Source organism: Panthera onca, chromosome B4, assembly GCF_046562875.1.
Source record: "Panthera onca isolate mPanOnc1 chromosome B4, mPanOnc1 haplotype 2, whole genome shotgun sequence".
Lineage (NCBI taxonomy): Eukaryota > Metazoa > Chordata > Mammalia > Carnivora > Felidae > Panthera > Panthera onca.
In genome coordinates, this window is record NC_138345.1 from 13,130,598 (window position 1) to 13,152,744 (window position 22,147).

The 22,147-nt window shown below is 47.6% G+C and overlaps 1 protein-coding gene across 1 annotated transcript; it reads right to left on the minus strand.

Moving 5' to 3' along the window:
• Positions 1–1,618: 1,618 nt before the first annotated feature.
• LOC145715603 (uncharacterized) lies at positions 1,619–10,988 on the minus strand. Its single transcript, XM_081796052.1, has one exon. It carries the CDS (start codon positions 5,678–5,680, stop codon positions 4,022–4,024), a length of 1,659 nt encoding a protein of 552 aa, XP_081652178.1. The 5' UTR covers positions 5,681–10,988; the 3' UTR covers positions 1,619–4,021.
• Between the last annotated feature and the right edge of the window lie 11,159 nt (positions 10,989–22,147).

Consider the following 22,147-nt stretch of genomic DNA (forward strand, 5'->3'; position numbering starts at 1 on the left):
AATTCTGCTCATCAAATTTACTGTCTAGAGAGTAAAAAGACAGAACACCTGGGTGGCTCAGGTGGTTAAGCATCTGACTTTGGTTCAGGTCATGATCTCACAGTTCACGGGTTCGAGTCCCGTGTCTGGCTCTGTGCTGACAGCTCAGAGCCTGGAGCCTGCTTCGGATTCTGTGTCTCCCTCTCTCTCTGACCCTCCCTCGCTCGCACTCTCTCTCTCTCAACAATAAACATTTTAAAAATTTTTGTAAAGGGGCGCCTGGGTGGCTCAGTCGGTTAAGTGTCCGACTTCGGCTCAGGTCATGATCTCACGGTCCGTGAGTTCAAGCCCCGCGTCGGGCTCTGTGCTGACAGCTCAGAGCCTGGAGCCTGCTTCAGATTCTGTGCCTCCCTCTCTCTCTGACCCTCCCCCATTCATGCTCTGTCTCTCTCTGTCTCAAAAATAAATAAACATTAAAAAAAAATTTAAAAAAATGTTTTTGTAAAGAGGTAAAAGACAATTCACAGAGAGAAGTTATTTCCCATACATGTCTGTGTCAAATGATTCATTCCAGAACATATAAAGGATTCTTACTAATCAGTAAGAAAACGACAGATAAGGAGCACCTGGGTGGCTCAGTTGGTTGAGCATCCAATTCTTTTGGCTTAGGTCGTGACCTTGTGGTTTGTGAGATCAAGCCCTGCATTGGGCTCTGGCTGGTGGTGCAGAGCCTGAATGGGATTCTCTGTCTGTCTCTCTCTGTCTCTGTCTCTCAATCTCTCTCTTTCTGAAAAATAAATAAAAAAGAAAAAGATGACCTTGTAGAAAAGCTGGCAAAGACTAGATACCAATGCTTCACAAAAGAGAAATTCCAAATGGCTAGAAATGTACTGAAAGTGTTCACTATCACTAGATGTCCAGGAAATGCAAATGAAAGCTACATTGTGATGTCATTACACACCCACCAAAATGGCTAAACCAAGAAAAACGGGCAATATTAAAAAGTGACAACAACTCTGAGCAAGTGAATCCCTTGCACCCTGCTGAAGACGATGTAAATTCAAACAGCCACATGGAAAACCATTTCAGAGTATCTACTAAGTTGAACACACAACAAACACTCCTGGGAGGCTAGTAATAACTCTAGACCTTGATCTAGGTGTCGACTTCAGGGCAATTCATGAGCTGAATAACTTTGCTACGTGTACTTTCCTTTACAAATATTCCCTCCGAAAAGTTTTTTTTTTTCCCCTCAATAGCCCTCTCGGATGCTGCCAAGCAAAAGCCCCTAAACTTGAAGGACCTAACTGGATGGTCACGAGGACTTCGGAGCCTAGAGACATTATCCCAGGTGTCCCAATTTGGGTGTCCCAAGAAGCAGATCCTGTGTCAGGGATATTTAGCAAGTGGGCCCAGGGAACACTGATAAAGGAATAGGGAAGTGAGACAGAGAAGGGAAGGAAGGCTATAAAGGACCCAGTATCAAACAAGTTCTCACTAAGATCAACCAAAGCTCGTTCCAGAGAATACTCAAGAGAGACAGTGAGGGGCAAGAGAGCCAGCGTTTTCTCACCAAATCCCATTTGTCATGGGTTCAGAGATACCCACCCCCCCCCCCCCAGCCCAGTAATTCTTGGACATTTCTGCCTTGGCCTGAAAGGAGGCTGAGTGTGTGCCCAAGACCAGGAAGAAGTTCAGACAGAACGTGTAGGCAGCCTTTGCTGTATGAAGGAATGCCAAGGGATATGGGGGCTTCACTAGGAGTGTCTGCTTCAGTCTAGCATTTACATCATTCAGATCCACTCAAACCACAAGTTAAGTTGCCGGTGTCCTTAAGATGGTGGCCACCTACAATTAAAAACAACAAAAGAGGGTTTCGACGTGAGGGTCAGCGGGACAAGAGGCAACATCATCGCAGTTGGTGTCAAAGCAAATTAATTTTCATCTTCTCCCTGTTCCACCACCTGTTCTAGATTCCTCTCATCCTTGGGCAGCATTTCAGCTGCTCGAGTCTGCTTGCATGGGGAGTGGGGGGAAGCCCCGGCCTTCATTCCTACAGGGATCTGAGCCCCTGGGCACAGTGCCTTTGTCAGGCTGTGCTTGTCACAATTGTCTGTTTATAGTAATCACCAATTATGAGGCACCGAGAGATACCTGGTGAACCCCCTGGGTTCCAGACACACCCTTCCCTGCCCCCTTATGTCAGAACAACCCTATCTCCTCTTGATAATCAGGGTCAAGGTCACTCGTACAGTAACTCCTTTGCCTGTGGGACAATTGGCAGGAGGAGCCCCAAATGACCAGGAGGGAGCCATACCTTTAGTTTTAGTGGTAGCCTTTCCAGGCGTGCTCTAGAAGAATCTCCTTACCCTCAAAAGAGCCTGAAGTTGTGGGACTAGGAAGGAAATTCCCCAGTAGGTCACGGAGATTGACAGAGAGGGGCTAATTCTACATCCAGTCCTGATTCTATCTTCCAAGGACAGAGCATCATATAATAACCATTGGTTCAAAGTACTTATTACATCTTGAAAGAAATCTCCCCAAACCCGCAGGGTGCGATCTCCAGGCTGGTACCTTAGCTGCCACTTCAAAGGACCACACCAAAATTCGGGTTGGCAGTCTCTGGCAGATTCAGGACAGCAGGACCAGTGGATCCTGGGTCACTTCCTTTGCAATAAAATCGGTCCTTCATTCTAAGGTTACTCGAGATCCCAAGACAGTTCACCAGACACTGAGGAAGCCCTTGGAGAAATGTAATGTGTGAGACACCACAGGCAGAAAAGGCAAACACATATCTAGAATATATGTCCACAGCAACCCAGAAGAAGTGATGACTGTATTGTAGAAGAATATATCTGTGTTATAAAGGATAAAAAAAAAGGCTGTGGAAATGTTCTAGATGCAACAGACTACAGAGGCATGACAATAAACACAACACTTGATCATAGACAGGATCCTATATTGGAAGGGGCATGAACTATAAAGGCCAATATTGGGATAATTGAGAAAACTGGAATACAGATGCTAGGATAGATGCGAAGATTGTATCAATGTCAAATCTACTGAGGTCAACTGTACAGTTTTGTGGAGACGATTTTTATTCTTAGCAAACACATACTCAAGTATTTAAGGGTCCATGGCAGTGACATAAACAGCCTATTCTCAGATGATTCAGGAAAAAATAACATTATGAACACAGAGAGGAGGGGAGGGAAAGAAAGAGGCACAGACAAAGCAAGTGCCAACCAATAGGTGAATCAGAGTCCAGAACATACGGGTGTTTTCTGGACTTTTTTTTTTTTTTTTTGCTTCTACTGTGTAAGTTCAAAATTATTACCAACTCAGAGATGGGTTAAGCCCTACTTGAGTTTAGGAAACAGACCGTCACAGAGAACTTTCTACACTCCATGTCTGGGGAATACAAGTGTGACAAAGTTCTGGCCACTGTCCTTCAGGAGCCTCTCAGTCTAGCGCAGAGGGAGAAACAGCCCCCGATTCGGGAGAGTTTGTCTCAGCGAAGCTTGCATTCATCTAGGACCGAAATTTCTCCCTCATTCATAGCAACGGACATTACCCCTCTCCCGTCTTATCAGCTCCTTCTTACTGGCCTGACCTCCTCTTGAATCGTCCCTCTCACAACTTACTACGCGTGGCCACCTTTCCACACCCGACTAATTGGATTTGTCTTTATTGCGGTCATTACCAAGAGGTCCCTGGAAACCGAATAAATCAACACGTTCTGATTTGCAACTTCCACCCGCAACTTACAGCAGTGTTTTACAAACCAACTCTGAAATTCATGCCCCTGTCAGGCCTCCAAGAATGAAGCCTTTCTCTCCATGGGTTCGCAGCAAGTGACGTGACTGGGCGTGAAACCTGAAACAGGCACTTGTCCGAAAGGATTGTTGGCTTTAAAATGGGGTTCGCCACAGTCAGGTCGTGGGCGCTGAGCTTCCCTCTAGAAGTTAAGTTGGAACTCAGTTTGCAAACAGCATGTTTACTCTACCAGGAGGGTAGCCTTTTCCTCCAGCAGAGGTGGGCCTCAGGACTGGCCTCCCCATCTGTAGGCTGGGTTCAAAGCCATCTGGAGCTCACAGGGGCTCATCACTGCCAGCGAAGCCTGAACTCTGCAGACTCCATCGTCCTCTGTTGCATTTTCTTTTTCATTTTTTTTAAATGTTTTATTATTTATTTTTGAGAGAGAGAGAGAGAGAGAGAGACAGAGCATGAGCAGGGGCGGGGCAGAGAAAGAGGGAGCCACAGAACTTGAAATAGGCTCCAGGCTCTGAGCTGTTGGCACAGAGCCCGATGGGGGCTCCAACTCAGGAACGGCGAGACCGTGACCTGAACCGAAGTCTGTTGCTTCACTGACTGAGCCGCCCAGGTGCCCCTGTTGCATCTTCTTAAAGAAATAACGTTCACTAGCATCCCCATCTGGTACAACACATCGTGACTCTCTCCTACTGTCCAAATGTTTTGTCCTCCAGCTTGCAGATGCGGACTGGGGGACTGCCCAGCCTCCATAATCATGAGAGCGAGCTCCCATAAGACGTGTCTCTGCACAAATCTCTATATATTGTCCCGGTTCTTTCTCTGGAGAGCCCGAATGACCCAGGCAGCCCCAAGTATTGCGCGTCGGAGGCTCTGCTTTCGGCAACGGCTGGGTCTCTGCTGCTCTTTTGTCGGGACCCACCCAGGCTGTGACGGACCACAAGCATGGCGGCACAACAGCAGTCCCCACCACAGTGACTGTCACAGAGCTGCAGCTCCTGGTTCCACAACGACGATTACTACTATTGCTACTACCACTACTGTTACTACCGTTGCTACTGTTGCTACTGTTACTGCTGTTGCTTGTGTTGCTTGTGTTACTACTGTTACTAGTGTTACTACTGCTACTATTACTACTGTTACTACCATTGCTGGTGTTACTACTGTTACTGCTGTTGCTAGTGTTACTATTGTTACTGCTGTTACTTGTGTTACTACTGTTGCTAGTGTTACTACTGCTACTATTACTACTATCACTACCATTGCTACTGTTACTACTGTTACTGCTGTTGCTAGTGTTACTGCTGTTACTGCTGTTACTACTGTTGCTTGTGCTACTACTGTTACTACCATTACTCGTGTTGCTAGTGTTACTACTGCTATTACTACTGTTACTGCTATTACTACTATTGCTACTGTTACTATTACTGTTGTTACTGCTATTGCTACTGTTACTACCATTGCTACTGTTATTGCTGTTACTGCTGTTGTTAGTGTTACTACTGTTACTACTGTTACTGATGTTACTACTGTTGCTTGTGTTACTACTGTCACTACTGTTACCGCTGTTGCTGTTACTGCTGTTACTACTGTTGCTTGTGTTACTGTTACTACTGTTGCTAGTGTTACTACTGCTACTATTACTACTGTTACTACCATTGCTGCTGTTGCTGTTACTGCTGTTACTACTGTTGCTTGTGTTGCTACTGTTACTACTATTACTAGTGTTGGTAGTGTTACTAGTGTTACTACTGTTGCCAGTGTTACTACCGCTACTATTACTACTGTTACTACCATTGCTACTGTTACTGCTGTTACTACTACTGTTACTACTATTACTACTATTGCTACTGTTACTATTACTGCTGTTACTACTATGGCTGGAGAGCTGCCATATCCCAGACAATGTCCGAGCACTCTGCAAACACATCCATTCAAATTCTATGCTATCAACCCACGTTCCCCAACATTTTCATTTCATTTCAGGGCAGGACCCCTCTGCACACCTTCAAAATAACTGAGGGCCCCAGAGAGCTTTTGTTTATGTGGAGTTTCCATAATAGAACTGAAAACAGAGAAATTTTTTTAAATGGCTACTGAGTTTCCATAATATTTTCCATAGTAGAACTTCAAACTAAGACCGGTTTTTAAAAAATAGCTACTTATTAATTTATTTAAAATAATGAAAATTTTCTATTATCCCAATGACTCTATTTTTCAATGCAAATATATTTCAGTGAGAACAGTGGTACGGCTTTACATTTTTTACAAAACCTCTTAAATGTCTGCCTTAAAAGGAGACAGCTAAATTCTCCTACCCGCTTCTGCATTCTGGCAGTTGCCATACCACACATCATGGAGCTTTTCTGGAAAACTTCACCATATACTCATGGGAGAAAGATACTGAAAAAGGCAAATATGTCCTAGTATCACTGTAAAGAATAGTTTTCTATAGGGGCACCTGGGTGGCTCAGTCCAGTTAAACATCTGACTTCAGCTCAGGTCGTGATCTCACAGTTTGTGAGTCCGAGCCCCGCGTCGGGCTCCGTGCTGACAGCTCGGAGGCTGGAGCCTGCTTTGGATTCTGTGTCTCCCTGTTTCTCTGCCCCTACCCTGCTTGCGCTCTGTCTCTCTCTCTCTCAAAAATTAACAAGTCTTAAAAAAAAAAAAAAAAAAAAAAAAGAATAGTTTTTCCAGAGGACGTATACTAAAAATTCTTGGATTGTTGCCAAGACTCACCAGCTAATTAGTGTAACATGACTTCTACATAGTAATGCTAGTTATTATCATTATGTCTGTTTTCTAGATAAAGAAACTGAGACAGAGAGGTTGAACAGTTTGCTAAGGGTCATAATGATAGAAAGTAGGTCATAATGCAAGTATCAAACTAATTTCGTCAGAATTTGAATCCAAGCCTTAACTCCAGGGCGTTCTAGGTGTTTTCCATCCCTGCTCTTTTCCCCCACCATCAGATGCTAATGTGAAGGCAAGAGAATGGAGCTGAGGGAGGATGTTCTTCAAAAGAAGGACCCCGGAGAAGGGTGAATTGCTAGCACCTTATCTAATGTAACTAAGTGACAAATGGATTAATATGAGTCTGAAGACGTGCTTCCCCACAAAGGCTGGTATCACACATCAATCTTAGGAAGCTCAAACTAGAAGATCTTTGATGTAACACCACCCCCTGATGAAACAGATGAGTCAGCGGAAACCCATGGAAACTGCTGCTTACGTCAGATTTCCCCAAGCATGGCTTCCAAATGAGATACTTAAAATAAGTTACGCATGCTCTCTACTTATTTTCTTCTCCTTCAACCCCTGGTAGTTGCCCAAGGAGCGACCAAGAGCCCCACTGAGCCTGCAGGGCCGGGAGAGCATCACACAAGGGAAACCTTCGCCTCTCTGGCAGCCATGGGTGGCTTCTCCTGTCCTCACGGTACGTTCTCCCCTTCAGTCTTCATCACTCTCTCTCCTGGTCTCCCTTGCTGATCTTTCCTTTCTAGTCCTCTTCGTGGAAACCCATGGAATTTCAACCATATGTCTGATGACCCCAAGTCTCCGTCTGTAGTCTCAAATGCCCCATGAGCTTTGGACACATGACCGCAGAATACCTGCACATTTTTCCTCCGTTCTTCCACACACCTACTTGTGACCAAAACACGTCTCTCATTAAACACTCAGTTATCAAGGGGTAAAGAATTTTACCTTTTCAACAGCTTTCAAATCTGGCCAGAGGGCCGGATGATCTTCTAATTCAAGACTTCCTCACTCACATGAACCATCACAGTAGACTTCTAACCAGCCCCTTGCCTCCAATCACGTCCTTATTTAACGAGGTCCTTGTGAAGGAACAGGCACAGGCTCAGGGAACAAAAGCCTACACCCTTGTCCTCTTTCACGTCACATCCATCGTGGTCTAGTCTAAGCCCTTTTTGGCCTGAGGTAGTAGAGGAAACTGGTTATGCGGATGGGTTTTAAAGACAAATCCCCGTTCTGGTCATTGACTGTAGAAACCATAGAAAGCTAACACACCAGTACTTTGGTTTCCTCTGTTATAAAACCGAAGAGTGACTCCTAACTCACAAGGTGACTTCCAGAATTAAATCTAGAAACGGTACATTATAGAGCACATAGTTAAGTACTCAGAAAAAGGCCATCATTATTACTGGCTACTTAAAACCCTGCAAGAGCAGGCCATCTCAACAGAAAGTACCTGGAACTCCCTGGGATGGCATTCAAGGCCTGCCCCACCTGTGTCCTCAGCCTCGTCACTGTCTGTGTCTGCCACAATCACAGTCCCCACCCGACCCTATGGCTCTCGTAATGAATCTCTCTTCTTAGAATGCTCAGCTCACCTTTCCCGTGTGTGTTCTCTCTCCCCAGTGCCCTGGGTGCTCTTCCTGTGTGGCACTGACCCTGAATGCCCAGGCTCAAACACAGTGGAAAGATCACACGTGTCTACATTGTCTGCTTGGTAAAGGGCTGCTGCCCCAGGACCACCAAGTACCCCCTCCTCGCCGCCCCAAGCTCCCTCTCCCCACGACGCTCCTTAGCTGGAGAGTGGTGAAGGAGGTGACCGCCCTCGTGACAATTCTTGCACACAGGCGACCAGATGTCCTCAGGACTCCAGGTACGACCCCCTAAGTTCCCTGTAACCACACTGCAGGAAGGGGTTTAATCCATCTGCAAACCCAGCCCTGAGGCCGTCCTGGTGCCTCAGCAGCACTGGTCAAAACCTGAGCTCTGTGGACTGCCCACGCTCTCCTCCTCCGTGTAGGGAGCTGGGAGTTGGCTCCTGGAGCCCAGGGCAGACTAGGAAAGGGGGCCTGCAGGTGTCCAGAGGTCACATGGGGCGGCTCATCGCTCCGGCTCCTTCCCTCCCTTCCTGAAGGGGGAGGACCCTTCCGGCAGGACTGACAGCTGCTTCCCGTCAACTGAGCCCTCAGGAGGTGGCACCCACACAGCCAGGCCACCGAGCTGAACAGGCCAAGCCCCTCATCATCAGTCATAAATAGAAATAAAAGCCATCATCTGGTGCCAAGCACTCTCGGTCTCATCCAATCTACATAATGCCACCTCCAGGCCGGTCGGCACAGTCCGTTTTAATGCAGCTCAGTCCACTATTTTAGGGACAGATGGAGGTATCTGCTGTTTTCAGATTAGTCTCCAGTGCCGTTCTGAAGTCATCAAATCTTTCCCTGCCCAAACTCCTACACCTTAGTGTTGAAATATTTCCTGTTTTACCACGTCCAGGAAACAGCCGGTGTCCTCTGAACAGAATCCGTTTCCAGTCAGTGGTCTGCCCTCCAGCCTGGCTGGTCAGCTCTGCTCCTTCCTCCTTCTACGAAACGCTGTCGGAGCCCCTGGCCAATGGTGGAGGCCCCCACGGCTGGCCGGTTTTGGTGTTCACGACTGCTGTTCCCCGTGGGCACCCTGCAGGTGCCGGGGGGAATACGCAGGGACAGTGTCATAGACAAGCAGACTGCTACTTGCCAGGCTTTGGCTACAGCACCGCGGAGAGGAAAGGGCTTTGGTGCCAGACAGACCAGAGTTCAAATCCTAGGCCTGTTGTTGACCACCTGTGTGACCTCAGGCAATCTACGCAATCCTCTCTGAATTCCAGTTTCCGTTTCAGCAAAAACTGACCTAACTCTACCCATCTCACAGCCTTTTTGGTATAAAGATGAAATGAGATGCTCTCTATATAAAGTGTCCGGCACATAATAGGCCTTAGATAAATCTCCCTTTCCAGGAGTCCTTCCCTTCAACTACAGTGGCATTAACTGGTATCATTAACATATGACTGAAAGGGTCAGACTCTTACTCAAACTGAGTCTCTTGGTGCATGCTGCTTAGTTAATCGGTGATGTAGATGAGGCCTAGACACCAACTGCCTCCTAAAACATAAGAATTCGTGCCCATGCAAACTCTCCCCCTCCCTCTTGACTATAGGGTGACCTAGCTCCTCCACTATAGTTGGAAACCTTCACATCCACCAGAAAGATTCTGCTTGAGGTCTGCCACATATGGTTGCACAGACTGTCCACTGCACAATTAAGGAAGGGCATTCATACAAAAAACTATGTGAATAGTATCTCTGGGTGAATAGTACCTCTGGAATTTTGATCCATGGATCCCCAGAATTTTCCAAGAGGAGAGGGATACACCTTCTCTTCTTAGGTAGAGCCAACAAGAGGGAGAGATACTTCACACTGGCAGCCAGGTGTGATGCTGCAGAGAGCTGACTCGCACGCTGGCCTCCAAAAACAAAGTAGAGATTGAGTGGCTTCAGATAGCTACTCAGCTAGGCAAGGGCCACATTGTAACTACCCAGTTAGTGAACAACTATGAAAACTCTACTCTGAGGGACTGTGATAGACTGTTGCAACCTCCCTGTCCCCCTGCCTTTAGGCACCTGCTCTGTGTGAACCCCAATGAGCTCAGCACAGCCCAGCCTGGACCAGAATCACCCGACTCGCTGAGCGTGAGTTGCCCGCCTGCAAAGTGATGAACTCAATAAGCAGTTATTGTTTTAAGTCAACAAGCTTTAGGGTAGCTTGTTAGGCAGCAAAAGCTGAGACAGGTACATGGTGGGTTCTGCAGAGGACCTCCTGGGACAAATGAGAGAAAAAAGAAATTCCAGAGCCCGTAATCCAGCTGGGGAGTTAAGATCTGTGCAGGTCAAGAGGCACACCGGATTACAGCCGAGAGTCAAACGAGGGTGAAGCTCTCAGCGAAGGGGGAACTTGAATTGTCCTCAAGATTCGCCACTTTGTCAACCCAGCCGACATTGCCCGTGTGTTTTACAGGGTCAGGCGCTGGCCTGAGGGCAAACGTCGTGTGGAGCCCTGTCCTGCCACCACATCTTCTAGGTCAGGGCAGCGCTGTCACCCCCGTTTGCAGATGAGGTTAAGCAACGCCCAAATTCGCACAGGAGGAAAGCGCAGAGCCAGAGTTTAACTACAGGCAGCCTCACTCCAGGACCCAAAGTCTGCATCCATAGTTGCCCTAAATTCAAGGGCAAGGCACGCAAAATCCCACATGCACCTTCCAAGGCCATTCTGGTAGCCTGCCTGTCAGCTGTGAGACACGTGCATCCAGGAGCCGCCCTGTCATCACATAACGAATACTTTAAACTCATCTCACTCTTCCTGCCGATGAGAGTAAATGCCAAATCCCCTTTTGAGGCACCAATTCTGGGGGCGGCAGGTAAGGAGAGGCACCGGATGGGAGCCCAGTGTCTGGAGGTGACAGTAGCCAGGTGGTGGGAGGGGGGTGGGTTGGGAACAATGCTTCCATCATCCGAGGATGGGGAAAAGATAGGCAGTAGCATTAACATAAGAGGTAAGAGGCAAGTGCTTTGATGCTGGCCTGTTGGCCTTCAGGGCAAACAAGGAAAAGGAAATCATACCAAAGTCTTTCCCTCACAAATCTCTGCACAACTAGCAAAATCGTTTCACATGTGTTATCTTTAATCTGGGGACAAAACTAGATCTGATTTCTGCTTCTGTCTGTGCTCTGCGGCAAATACAATTTTACTTCTCCATACCTATAAATAGAGAAGGTAAACATAATTCACTCACATGACTTTTGGAGGGGAGGATGTGCATACTGATGAGCCAATGTTTCACATGTGCTGGGAGACTCTCAAGAACGAAAGACCAGACACACAAGAACAGTCAATACTTAGTGGGCAGTTACAACTGCCAAGAAGGATGCTATTTGCTCTTCCTACATTTTGTCGGGCGATCCTCTCAACAGGCTGTGAAGAAGGGACTACGAGTTTCCTCATCTTAAAGATGGGAAAGTGGGACTTACTGAGAACCAATAGCTTATCTGATGTCACAGAGCTGGTCACTTTCAGCCATTCTGTAATATGGGCTTGATTGAAACACATGATACCAAGGCTGAACGAGTGGGTTTTTGATGATTCCAAAACCAAAACCTTGTACCAAACAGACAGGAAGGATACAGAGATATCCACTCAAAACCATTGCACAGACTGGAAATATTCACAGGCTAACCTCGGGGTTCCTAGCTTGAGATAGGGCTGGTCAAGAGAAGTTAGATATTGAGAAACACAGTCCCAAACCACTGAGGATAACACACAGTGAAAACGTAAAACCCAAATTAACTGGTATTGGATTTGCCTGTGTGGAACAGCAACAACAACAAAAAAAAAACACCCTCTTTTTTTCTAGTATTTATTTATTTTTGAGAGAGAGAGAGAGAGAGAGAGAGGGAATGCACATAAGCAGGAGGGGGGCAGAGAGAGAGAATCCCAAGCAGGCTCTGCACTGTCAGTACAGAGCCTGAAACGGGGCTCAAACTTACCAACGGTGAGATCATGACCTGAGCCGAAACCGAGAGTCAGATGCTTAACCGATTGAGCCACTCAGGGGCCCCAGAACAAAAACTCTTGTTGTGACTTATACTACGTCATAAATTTATTTCTCCCTTACATAAACATAGGCACTTAAGTCTCACTGCTCTGCTCACTTACACATGTGTTTTCCATCGGGTCCAAGATGGATGCCAGAGTCTAGCCATTGTATTTGCATCCCAGCCATCAGGAAGAAGGAAAGGAAGAAAAAGGCACACTCCCTCCCTTGAAGGAGGGAAACTTCCTGGAAGTTTCACATATCACTTCCACTTATATCCCATCGGCCAGGACTCACTCACACGGAGTCATTCTCAGAGGAGGAGGGGTAATATCATTTATTCCAAGAGGCCATGTGCTAAGCAAAGATGGGAGATGGGAGAAAGGAAGAAAGACTTTGGTAGCACGCTAAGCACCATCTGTCACAGAATGACCAATCAGGGCCTTTAAGCACGGGTCACTCCTCTCCTGTCTTTGACATCCCACCAACCCCACGTCAACAACTAGCAGCCGCTCCTCTGAGCGCCACACATCTGGTACTTTCCCCTCCTGTGGCTACAAGTACAATGTGTTGTCACCAGCTGTTCATTCACCCGCCCCCTCCGCTAGGCACACACACTTCCGGGCAGCTCTCCGATCATCTCTCCCTCTGGAGCCCCCCCGTCCCAGCCCCTGCCAGCCACAGATTGCTGTTCAAAATTTATGTGACTATCACAACTCTTTGCACCTCCCAAGGCCATTGTTGGAATCCTGTCAAAGAAAGAAGAGAAAGAAAAGAAAGAAAAGGAAGAAAAGAAAGAAAGAAAGAAAGAAAGAAAGAAAGAGAGAGAAAGAAAGAAAAAGAAAAAAGAAAAGAAAAGAAAAGAAAAGAAGAAAAGAAAGAGAAAGAAAGAAAAGAAAGAAAGAAAGAAAGAAAGAAAAGAAAGAAAGAAAAGAAAAGAAAGAAAAGGAAGAAAGAAAGAAAAGAAAGAAAGAAAGAAAAGAAAGAAAAGAAAAGAAAAGAAAGAAAGAAAAGGAAGAAAGAAAAGAAAGAAAGAAAGGAAAGAAAAGAAAGGAAAGGAAAGAAAGAAATAGAAAGGAAAGAAAAGAAAAAGAAAGAAAAGAAAGGAAGAAAAGAAAGAAATAGGAAAGAAAAGAAAAAGAAAGAAAGAAAAGAAAGAAAGAAAGAAAAGAAAGGAAGAAAGAAAAGAAAAGAAAGAAAGAAAGACAGACAGACAGAAAGAAAAGAAAAGAAAGAAAGCCAAGCCTAAAGAAGGTTATCTTCTGTGCATTGAAAAAAAAGCATCTTTTCTAAGGAAACAGACCATCAAGACAGCCGGGGCAGATGAGATCACTGTCAGTGGAATGATATGTCACACTCACAGTGGACCACAGGAAGCACCAGGTGTGAAAACTCACTCTGGCTTTGCTCTTTTTACAAACACAGTGCATCTGAACCCAGTGATTTTCTTGGCATTTACAAAAAAAGGCCATTTCTGCCTGGGGTTCGTACCAGTACAAAGCTTTTTAGCAGAGCTACAGACAAAATGACAAAGTCCCCACACTGGAGGCACTTTTGTGGAAACGTTCAATGCAGCCACACATGCCACTCCAGGAGCTCTGAACACATCTCAGCACGTCACATTGCTGGGCCATCCGTGGATTGGGGTCCCTGGGTGCGAAGGGACGGGAGCTGCCTCTCTGGACCTCAGCAAATGTGCTGGGGCGAGGCTGTGGCCCACGTCCACCAGCATTTGCCCAACATATACCGTCTGTGAGCCCAGAGCCCCCATCTCCCATTCGAACGAGCACAGACACCCCAGCTCAAACACCCTCCTGACAAAAGCTGGTCGTCAGGGAGCACATATATATTTAGTAGCGTGTCCAAGGTCATAAAAAGACCACAGACAAACATGTGTTGAGGTCTAGAAGGACCTAAGAAGAGGGGCGCCTGGGTGGCTCAGTCGGTTGAGTTTCCAACCTCGGCTCAAGTCATGATCTCATTGTCTGTGAGTTCGAGCCCCGTGTCGGGCTCTGTGCTGACAGCTCAGAGCCTGATGCCTGCTTTGGATTCCGTGTCTCCCTCTCTCTCTGCCCCTCCCCTGCTCATACTATCTCAAAAAGAAACATTAAAAAAAAAAAAGATGTCAAGAGAGTCAGTGCCTCCAACTCTGCCACAAATAAGCCTTAAACCCGTAAACTTGAGTGCTGTGGCCTTAGTGAGCAAACACAGGGGACATTTTCCTCTCTGGCTACTTGTGCCATTCTGTCCTACTTGGCTTGTAATGTGCATCAAGGCCCAGATGACAGTCACTTACGAAACATTTCATTTCCATGGTGACCTAACTGCTGATACTGTCACAAACAATACACATTATATAATGAAATACATTTAGATATATAAATATACTTCTATATACACACACAGGGGTAGAGATACATACGGTCTACGCACTCATGCTCATGTAAAATATACATACATATATTATTTTGTGTGCCTTCGATGCTGATCACTGCATGGTTTTTCTAGAAAGTGCAAGGCTGGGGGCACCTGGGTGGCTCAGTCGGTTAAGCGTCCGACTTTGGCTCAGGTCATGATCTTGCGGACCGTCTGTGGGTTCGAGCCCTGCGTTGGGCTCTGTGCTGACAGCTCAGAGCCTGGAGCCTGTTTCAGATTCTGTGTCTCCCTCTTTCTCTGACCCTCCCCTGTTCATGCTCTCTGTCTCAAAAATAAATAAATGTGGGGCACCTGGGTGGCTCAGTCGGTTCAGCGTCCGACTGTTGATTTCAGCTCAGGTTGTGATCTCACGGTTCACGATCTCGAGTCCTGCATCAGGCTCTGGGCTGACAGCTCAGAGCCTCCTTGGGATTCTGTCTCCCTCTCTCCACACCCGCCCCCACTCACTGTCTCTCAAAAATAAACACTAAAATAAAAAGATGATGATTCTATGGGCTCTGATGATATTCCAGATCAAAGTTGCCTGAAGCCTAGAACACCAGGGAACTTCCCAACTGCCTTCCTCTGAAGGTTCCGGGATACAAGCCAAATTAATAGTCCAATCTGAACGGTTATTTGGAGTAGGTCTCTGGAACCCAGTCTGAGTTCAGATTTTGCTGTCTGCTCTGACCCAAGTTTAGAGAAAGGACGGAATTGATGGTAAAAGCCTAGGTCTGTTTCACAATATGGATAGCCAGCCACTCCCCAGCTCCTACCACAGTCGTGGTTACCGAACTATTTACATTCATCTGATCCGTGGCCCCGGGAAGCTTGAAGTGCCACTATCCATGTGAAATGCAATAAAAGTTCTCCAAGGTCAGCCATTTCCTGCATTCTCCAAGCAAGGGATGCCAGAGCTAAAGTTCCGCACACTTAAGTCCGGGTCCCCAACCATCAGGTTGCAAATCCCCGGCTCAGTCTCAGCACCCACTCTGACTGGCTGTGTCAGCACGTTCGATCCTCTCCTTCCAGAAGTCCTTTCTTTTCAGGCCCTTTTGAGTGCTGTCTGCCCAGGATTCCCCTCCTACCTGAGTGGTCCTTTGGAGGGATCCTCCTCTCCGAGCCTCTCCCCATGACGCATTCCTGTTCAGTCCTATAGTCTGAATGAAACCATCTACAGACAGGGGCCCTCCAATTCCTACCCCACACCTCGCTTCTGGGCAACAGGCTCACAGCCCAGCTTTGCCCCTTGGATGTCTCCACCTGGACAGCCCAGGGGCCTCTCAGACTTCAGTCGTTCTACATGGCACAATGAGTATCTGAGCCTTACCCAGATGTCCCGTTGTAGGAAATGCCATACCCTCCACTCAAACCTACTTAAGCTCAACCTCGGGGGGGGGGGGGGGTTATTCCCGGGCCCCTCTTTACCCCAAACTGCACACTGAATTCAGCAACAAGCCCGGTCAACTCTGCCTCGAGAACATGTCCCAGCCTCATCCATTCCCCCCGGCATCGTGACTACCAGCCTAATGCAAGCCACCAACCCGTCTGCTCTGAACAACGGCCTCTTCCTCCCCACTGAGCCCCCTGTTCTGATTCCCACCTTCCTTAAGTGCATTCTCCCCTCAGTGAGACAGCAATGTTCTAACAGTGCAAACCAGCTCTCTCTTCTGCTTTCCCCCTTCGGTGGCCCCCAGGCGCTGCAAGAATAAAGCTAACATTCACGAGCGTGTTGAGGGCTCTGCGATCCGAGCCTGCCTCCTGTCCGATGTCCCCGCTTTCTGCCCTGCTCCAGCACAAACCCATATCCTCCCAGGCTCTCTAGATTTCCAGTGTCTTCTTTCTGAGCGCCTCTTCCACTGGTTCTTTGCCAATGGACCACGGCTCACCGTTTTGGACACAGCATCACCTTATCAGAAAGGCCTGTCCCGGCCACCCCGGGTGACATGCTACGTCACTTTGCCCTGTTAATCCGTGCTCTTCACGGATTACCTGGCTTGTTTGTGACTTATTGGTGGCCTGCCTCCTGTACCCAGTGTCTACTCCATCAGAGGGAGTCCTGTTTCCCTCCTTTACTGCTCTATCCATGCCTAGCACGGTGCCTGGCTCACAGTAGGTGCTCGATAATTATTTGTTGAGTGAGTGATGTCAGGCACCTAAAACAAACAAACAAACAAACAAAAACCCACCCAGGTCTTTTGTTCTTCCTCCTCACACTACATGGTGGGCATTTCTTTCAATAAATTCTCCTAGTATCTCATTAAATGGTGTTTTATTCACACAGTGAAGATAAATGGGACGGTTTACTATTGAGGGTACGTTATAACAGAGCCATTAACAGTTATTAATTATATACCACTTGGCCCCCCTTCATGGCCCCGGGAGGCCCCAGGAGAGCATCCGTCACACCCCAGATGGGCATCCCCACTTACAGCCAAAGTGGCAACGTGAAATGAGCTCTCCTACCAAGTCACAGGGACAAGCCCCACAAAACAGAAAACACCCCTAAAATGGGCTCTATCTCCCTGAACCGGCCTTGACCTGGGCAGACTGGAGCGTCTCCTTGTGGCTCCCCGGGGACGCGGCATGTGCTGCCCTCTTATGGTTTGGGGCTCCTACCTCACAAGGTTCCCAGCGGCCCTCTCCCCCCCTCACCTGTGCTTTCTGACGCGCTCATTTCTGCCCCGTCCCTGATGCAGGCTCTCCCTAGCCCTCACCCGGCTGTCCACCCTGCCTCTCGTACCTCATCCATGTGCATCCAGAATTACCTTCCTAAAGGACAAAGGACACCTCTTCCCTCACCTCGGTCAGTTTAATATGTGTCGAGCGAGGTGCAGTGGATGTCAAGGAGGAATCAGAGACGGCCCTGTCTTCAAGGACGACAGTGTGATGAGTGCTGCTGGCTGCCCCAGTCTTTCTCAGGCAGCCCCTGCTCAGTTATCCAGCCTGGTTTCTGGCCACACAACCCACCTGAGCCACTCCATTTGCTCTGCCCCTCACTCCCTTGTGTCCCTAAAGCCTCCATCCAAACCCCATCTTGTGACTGTTACCAACCTTTTTTTTTTTTTTTGCAAGTGTACTTGAGTGAGACATGGCACAAGCAGGGGAGCATCAGAGAGGGAGAGAATCCCAAGCAGGTTCTGCGCCATCAGCACAGAGCCCAATGTGGGGCTCGAACCCACGAACCGCAAGCTCATGACCTGAGCTGAAACCAAGAGTCGGACGTTTAACCGACCGAGCCACCCAGGCGCCCCGGTGTACCAACCTTTCAATCTGGGCTAAGTCCCCTTCCTTCTCTGATGTCCGGTGGTTCCTCAACATAATGCTGCTGAAGGTGTTTTCTGGTTGCTTCCATTGTGCATTTTATTTAAATCGTGTGTTTTCTTACCTGTCTGCCCCACTCCGTGATGTGTCTGGAGGGCAAGTCTGTATTTGAATCCCCTGTCTCCCCGGGGGGCTTCCACAGGGCCTGGCAGGAGGAAAGCCTCAGTAAGAAGCGTACTCAGTAAATGAGCCACAGGACTACGGAGCGCAGGAGGACGGGATTCCTCCCCTTGGTTATTAGGTCGGCCCCGTAGCTCTGGCTGGAGCCCCTCAGTTACTTAAAGCATGTGCCCCATCTGGAGAGCTCCCCCGCTCCCTGCTTGGGTCGAAAACACCACTGCTCAAGCTCTCCAAACCACTACTCGGAAGCCTGCCTTCAGTGATGAAAGGCACCGGATCCCCATGCTGGGCTCATCAATTCTACAGCAGGTGAACCTTCCCAACGTGATGCTATTTAACTGCAAGAAAAACATGTGTGTTCCCTAGAAACCTGCTCCACCCATGTGTGCATCCTGGGAGACCCTCACTGTGGCAGGACTGGCATTAGGGGAGGGGGACTCCCCCATGAGCGCACCGAAGACAGCCTCGAGCTCCCCTCAAGCTTCCGATGGGGGTTTTTGGATACAACAACATTCTACGGTTCTCTTAACCCTGTAGTTTCCGAGGAAACAGGCCTGAGTCTGCACCTCAGCCCAGGCTGATGTGAGTTTCTTTACCCACAGTTCTACTTTGCTTTGAGCCCATCAAAACCCCGTGTTGCTTGAATTTTAGCTGAATCCTACCATTTCCCCAAGTCTTATTATAACCTCCCCACTTCCTTTGTGTGATGAGGTCCTCCTTGGACCCCCCTGGAGCAACCCCCTGGCCTCATCATCAGCAAATCTCACTGTGAGCTACACATTTTTCCCTGGTGATCTTTAGCTTAATTATTTCCGACATTCCAGGGAAAGCAATCCCTGAAAGTACACAGGAATATCGCAGAAGGTGAAGCATTCCCTCGGTACAAGAGACAGGATGCAAGACGTATTATATACAATATTTTATTGTAATATACCAGGGGGGGTTGGAGTCTGCGTGGAAGTCCAGTTCCCCGGCTTACTAGTAAGCAGGGTGTTGCTCAAGTTGTCAGGTGTCTGTTACCTTGATTCTGGGGTGTTGTGGGGATTCAATGAGATAATGCCACAGAAATGCCTCTTACGGTGCCTGTCCTATATTAACCACCCGATAATGTTAGCTATTCCTATTTGTAAACTAGACATGGATATGGACTGTGAAATGGAAAAAAAAAAATCATGAAAAAATAAAAATAGCAGCTCTGCTCAGGTTGTAGGATTTGGGTGGTTTTCTTTCGTATTCCATCTTGTTTTCCTTTTCTTCTGCCATTTCCTCTTTCTCCTGGGCACACCGCTAAACCACAGGCCTGCTGCTTCTGCAGATGTCCCGTCACAGTGAACGCAACCGTGTGGCTCCAGCCAAAACACCTGCGGTCAGGCGTGGTCCTGTCTCTCCCGCCTCACATCTAAATGAGTAAATCCTGTTGGCTCTTCCGTCAGAACACCACTATTCGTCGCCACCTTCAGCTCTGCATTCTGATGCACTTGACCATCGCCCTTGCCTTAGTTACTGAAACTGCACCCTGACTGGCCTTCCTGCTTCCCCCGCCACTCCACTACTGCGCACCCTCCATTCAGCAGACATGAAGAGCCTTTTAATGTATAGATCCTACTGCGCCCCTCGTCTGCTCAAAACCCTCCGATGACACGCCCCTCACCACAATCTTTATGACGGCTTACGTGGTCCTACACAATCTGACCCTGGTTACCTCTCTGAATTTCTCTCTCTTCACACCGGCCACACTGGCTTCTTAGCTCTTCTTTGAAATACCATGGGTGCTCTACCTCAGGGCCTTTGCACATGCCGTTCCTTCTTCCTCCAGATTTCCACATGGCTCACTCCCTTACTTCCTTCAAATCTATGCCCAAATGCCACCTTCTCAGAGATGTCTCCCTGACCATAGTGTGCACACACACACACACACACACACACAAATGGCAAGTTCTCTCACCCCCACTACACCCTATCTCCAGTCTACTTCTTTCCTTCATAGCCTCTATTGCCATTGGACATACACCATATTTAACTTTCTTTTTGTTTATTTCTTATCCCTGCCACTAGAAAAAAAGGTCCCACGTCATCAGGGGCTTTGTTTTGTTCACTGCTGTATCTCCAGCACATAAAACAAAGTGAACATAAAATAGACATTCAATTAATACTTTTAATGAGTTGTATGCAGGAAATCAAGGTGTTTATGGGCGTTATTGAATTGCCATGTGCTCCTGAGTAACAGAGACAATATTCTTTTTCTTTGTGATCACATAAAACAATAGAAAGAATGATTTGTCTCCCAGCCACATCAGGACCAGGGACTTTTCAGCTGCTGCTTCTGCACAAAACAGCAGTGGTCTTTAACGAATCCCCAGAGGTCATGGGCTCACATGTCTGGGTTCACACGCACACACACCCTGCCATACCATAGTCTGTAGACAAAAAGCTCGCAAAAGTGGGTAGGCAGTCTATTCCCAGGCCACAGCGAGCAGCAGCTACAATTAATGCTATTTTAAGAACTCTGTATCAGCTTGCTCCATGACCCTGAAGAGCTGCGCTTAGTGTCTTCGTGCAGAGACTCTCAAAGAACAGGCCCAGATGAGCAGCAGGAGCCGCGTCTCCTGGGAACTTACTGGAAATGTGAATTCTTGCACCCGCTTCGGTCCCGCTGCCTCGGAAGTTTTGGGGGATTGGGCCGGGCCCTCTAGATTTTACCAGGCCCTCCAGGTGCTTCTGACGCACTGAAGTTTGAGAACCGCTGCCTTAGTGGGTAAACAGGAGCATATGAGAAGAACAAAACATGTAAAAAGCATGTAAAATTGTCAAGTGCCATGTTAAGTCTAATGTCGCGTTCTGACTTGAATGTATCAGGCTGTATGAAAGTGCAGTAGCATCGGGAGGTGAGGGGAACTGGCTCTCAGGAGAGCAGAAACCCTATTGCTTCCCCCTCACTGATCTCTTACCCCCACCCAGCTGTTCCTGTCGGGCTGGTGTGCAATGAATTCACAGTGTCACCAGCTTCCCAAGGAACCGGCATTTCTGCCATATCACAGCAACCACTTATCACTGCCTGTACTAATTGGCCTGCCCTTGTCGGGTCCTTTAAGAATCACAGGGACCAAAGGGGCCCTGGAAATTAAATCGCCTTTCACAGGCTCAGAGCTGTCTCAGACCCACCCCCACCCCATTCCAGCCTCAGCATATGGGAAATATGGGACACCACGGGAGCGGCATGAAAATATAGGCCACTGCCGAAGTTTGTGGGAGGAAAGACAGAACCCAGGCCTTCTGCTCTAGTCACACTACATTTTTAGCTCATAGTGAACAGGGACTTTTGTGGTTAATGATGTCATCAGCATCCACCCACACCGCTTCTGGACCCAGGAGCCAATGTTGCTGAAGAATGTCACACGATCGCCCCGAGTAAGGCGTAGGTTCTTCCTAAAATGTCACTCCTTGCTTGATACCCACAATGCCTTCCTACTGCACTTAGAATAAAATCCTCAAATCCTCAACAATAACAAAAAAACCCAGTTCAAAAATCAGCAAGGGGGGAGGGGGCGCCTGGGTGGCTCAGTGGGTTAAGCATCTGACTCCGGCTCAGGTCATGATCTCACGGTTCGTGAGTTCGAGCCCTGCGTCGGGCTCTGTGCTGACGGCTCGGAGCCTGGAGCCTGCTTCAGATTCTGTGTCTCCCTCCCCCTTTGCCCCTGCCCTGCTCATGCTCAGTCTCTCTCTGTCTCTCAAAAACAAATAAACATTAAAAAAGAAAAAGAAATCAGCCAGGGAGATAAATAGACATTTCTCCAGAGAATATACACAAATGGTCAATAAGCATGTGAAAAGATACTCAATGTCACTAATCATTAGAGAAATGCAAATCAGAACCATGGTACGATACCACTCCACACCCATTACTATGGTTACTATTATTTAAAAAAAAACACATTGTAAATGTTGGCGAGAAATTGGACCGTTTGTACATTGCTGGTGAGAATATCAAATGGTACCAGCCATTATGGAAAACAGTATGGTGGTTCCTCAAAAAATTACACATGGGATTACAATATGACCCACCAATTATTCATAATATACACCCACAATAATTGAAAGCAGGGATGCAAACACATATTGGTAACACCACTGTTCAAAGCAGCATCAAACAAAAAGGT

Coding starts and splice junctions, on each gene's coding strand:
- LOC145715603 (XM_081796052.1), bottom strand. CDS start 5,680: ATGTGTTTGCAGAGTGCTCGGACATTGTCTGGGATATGGCAGCTCTCC.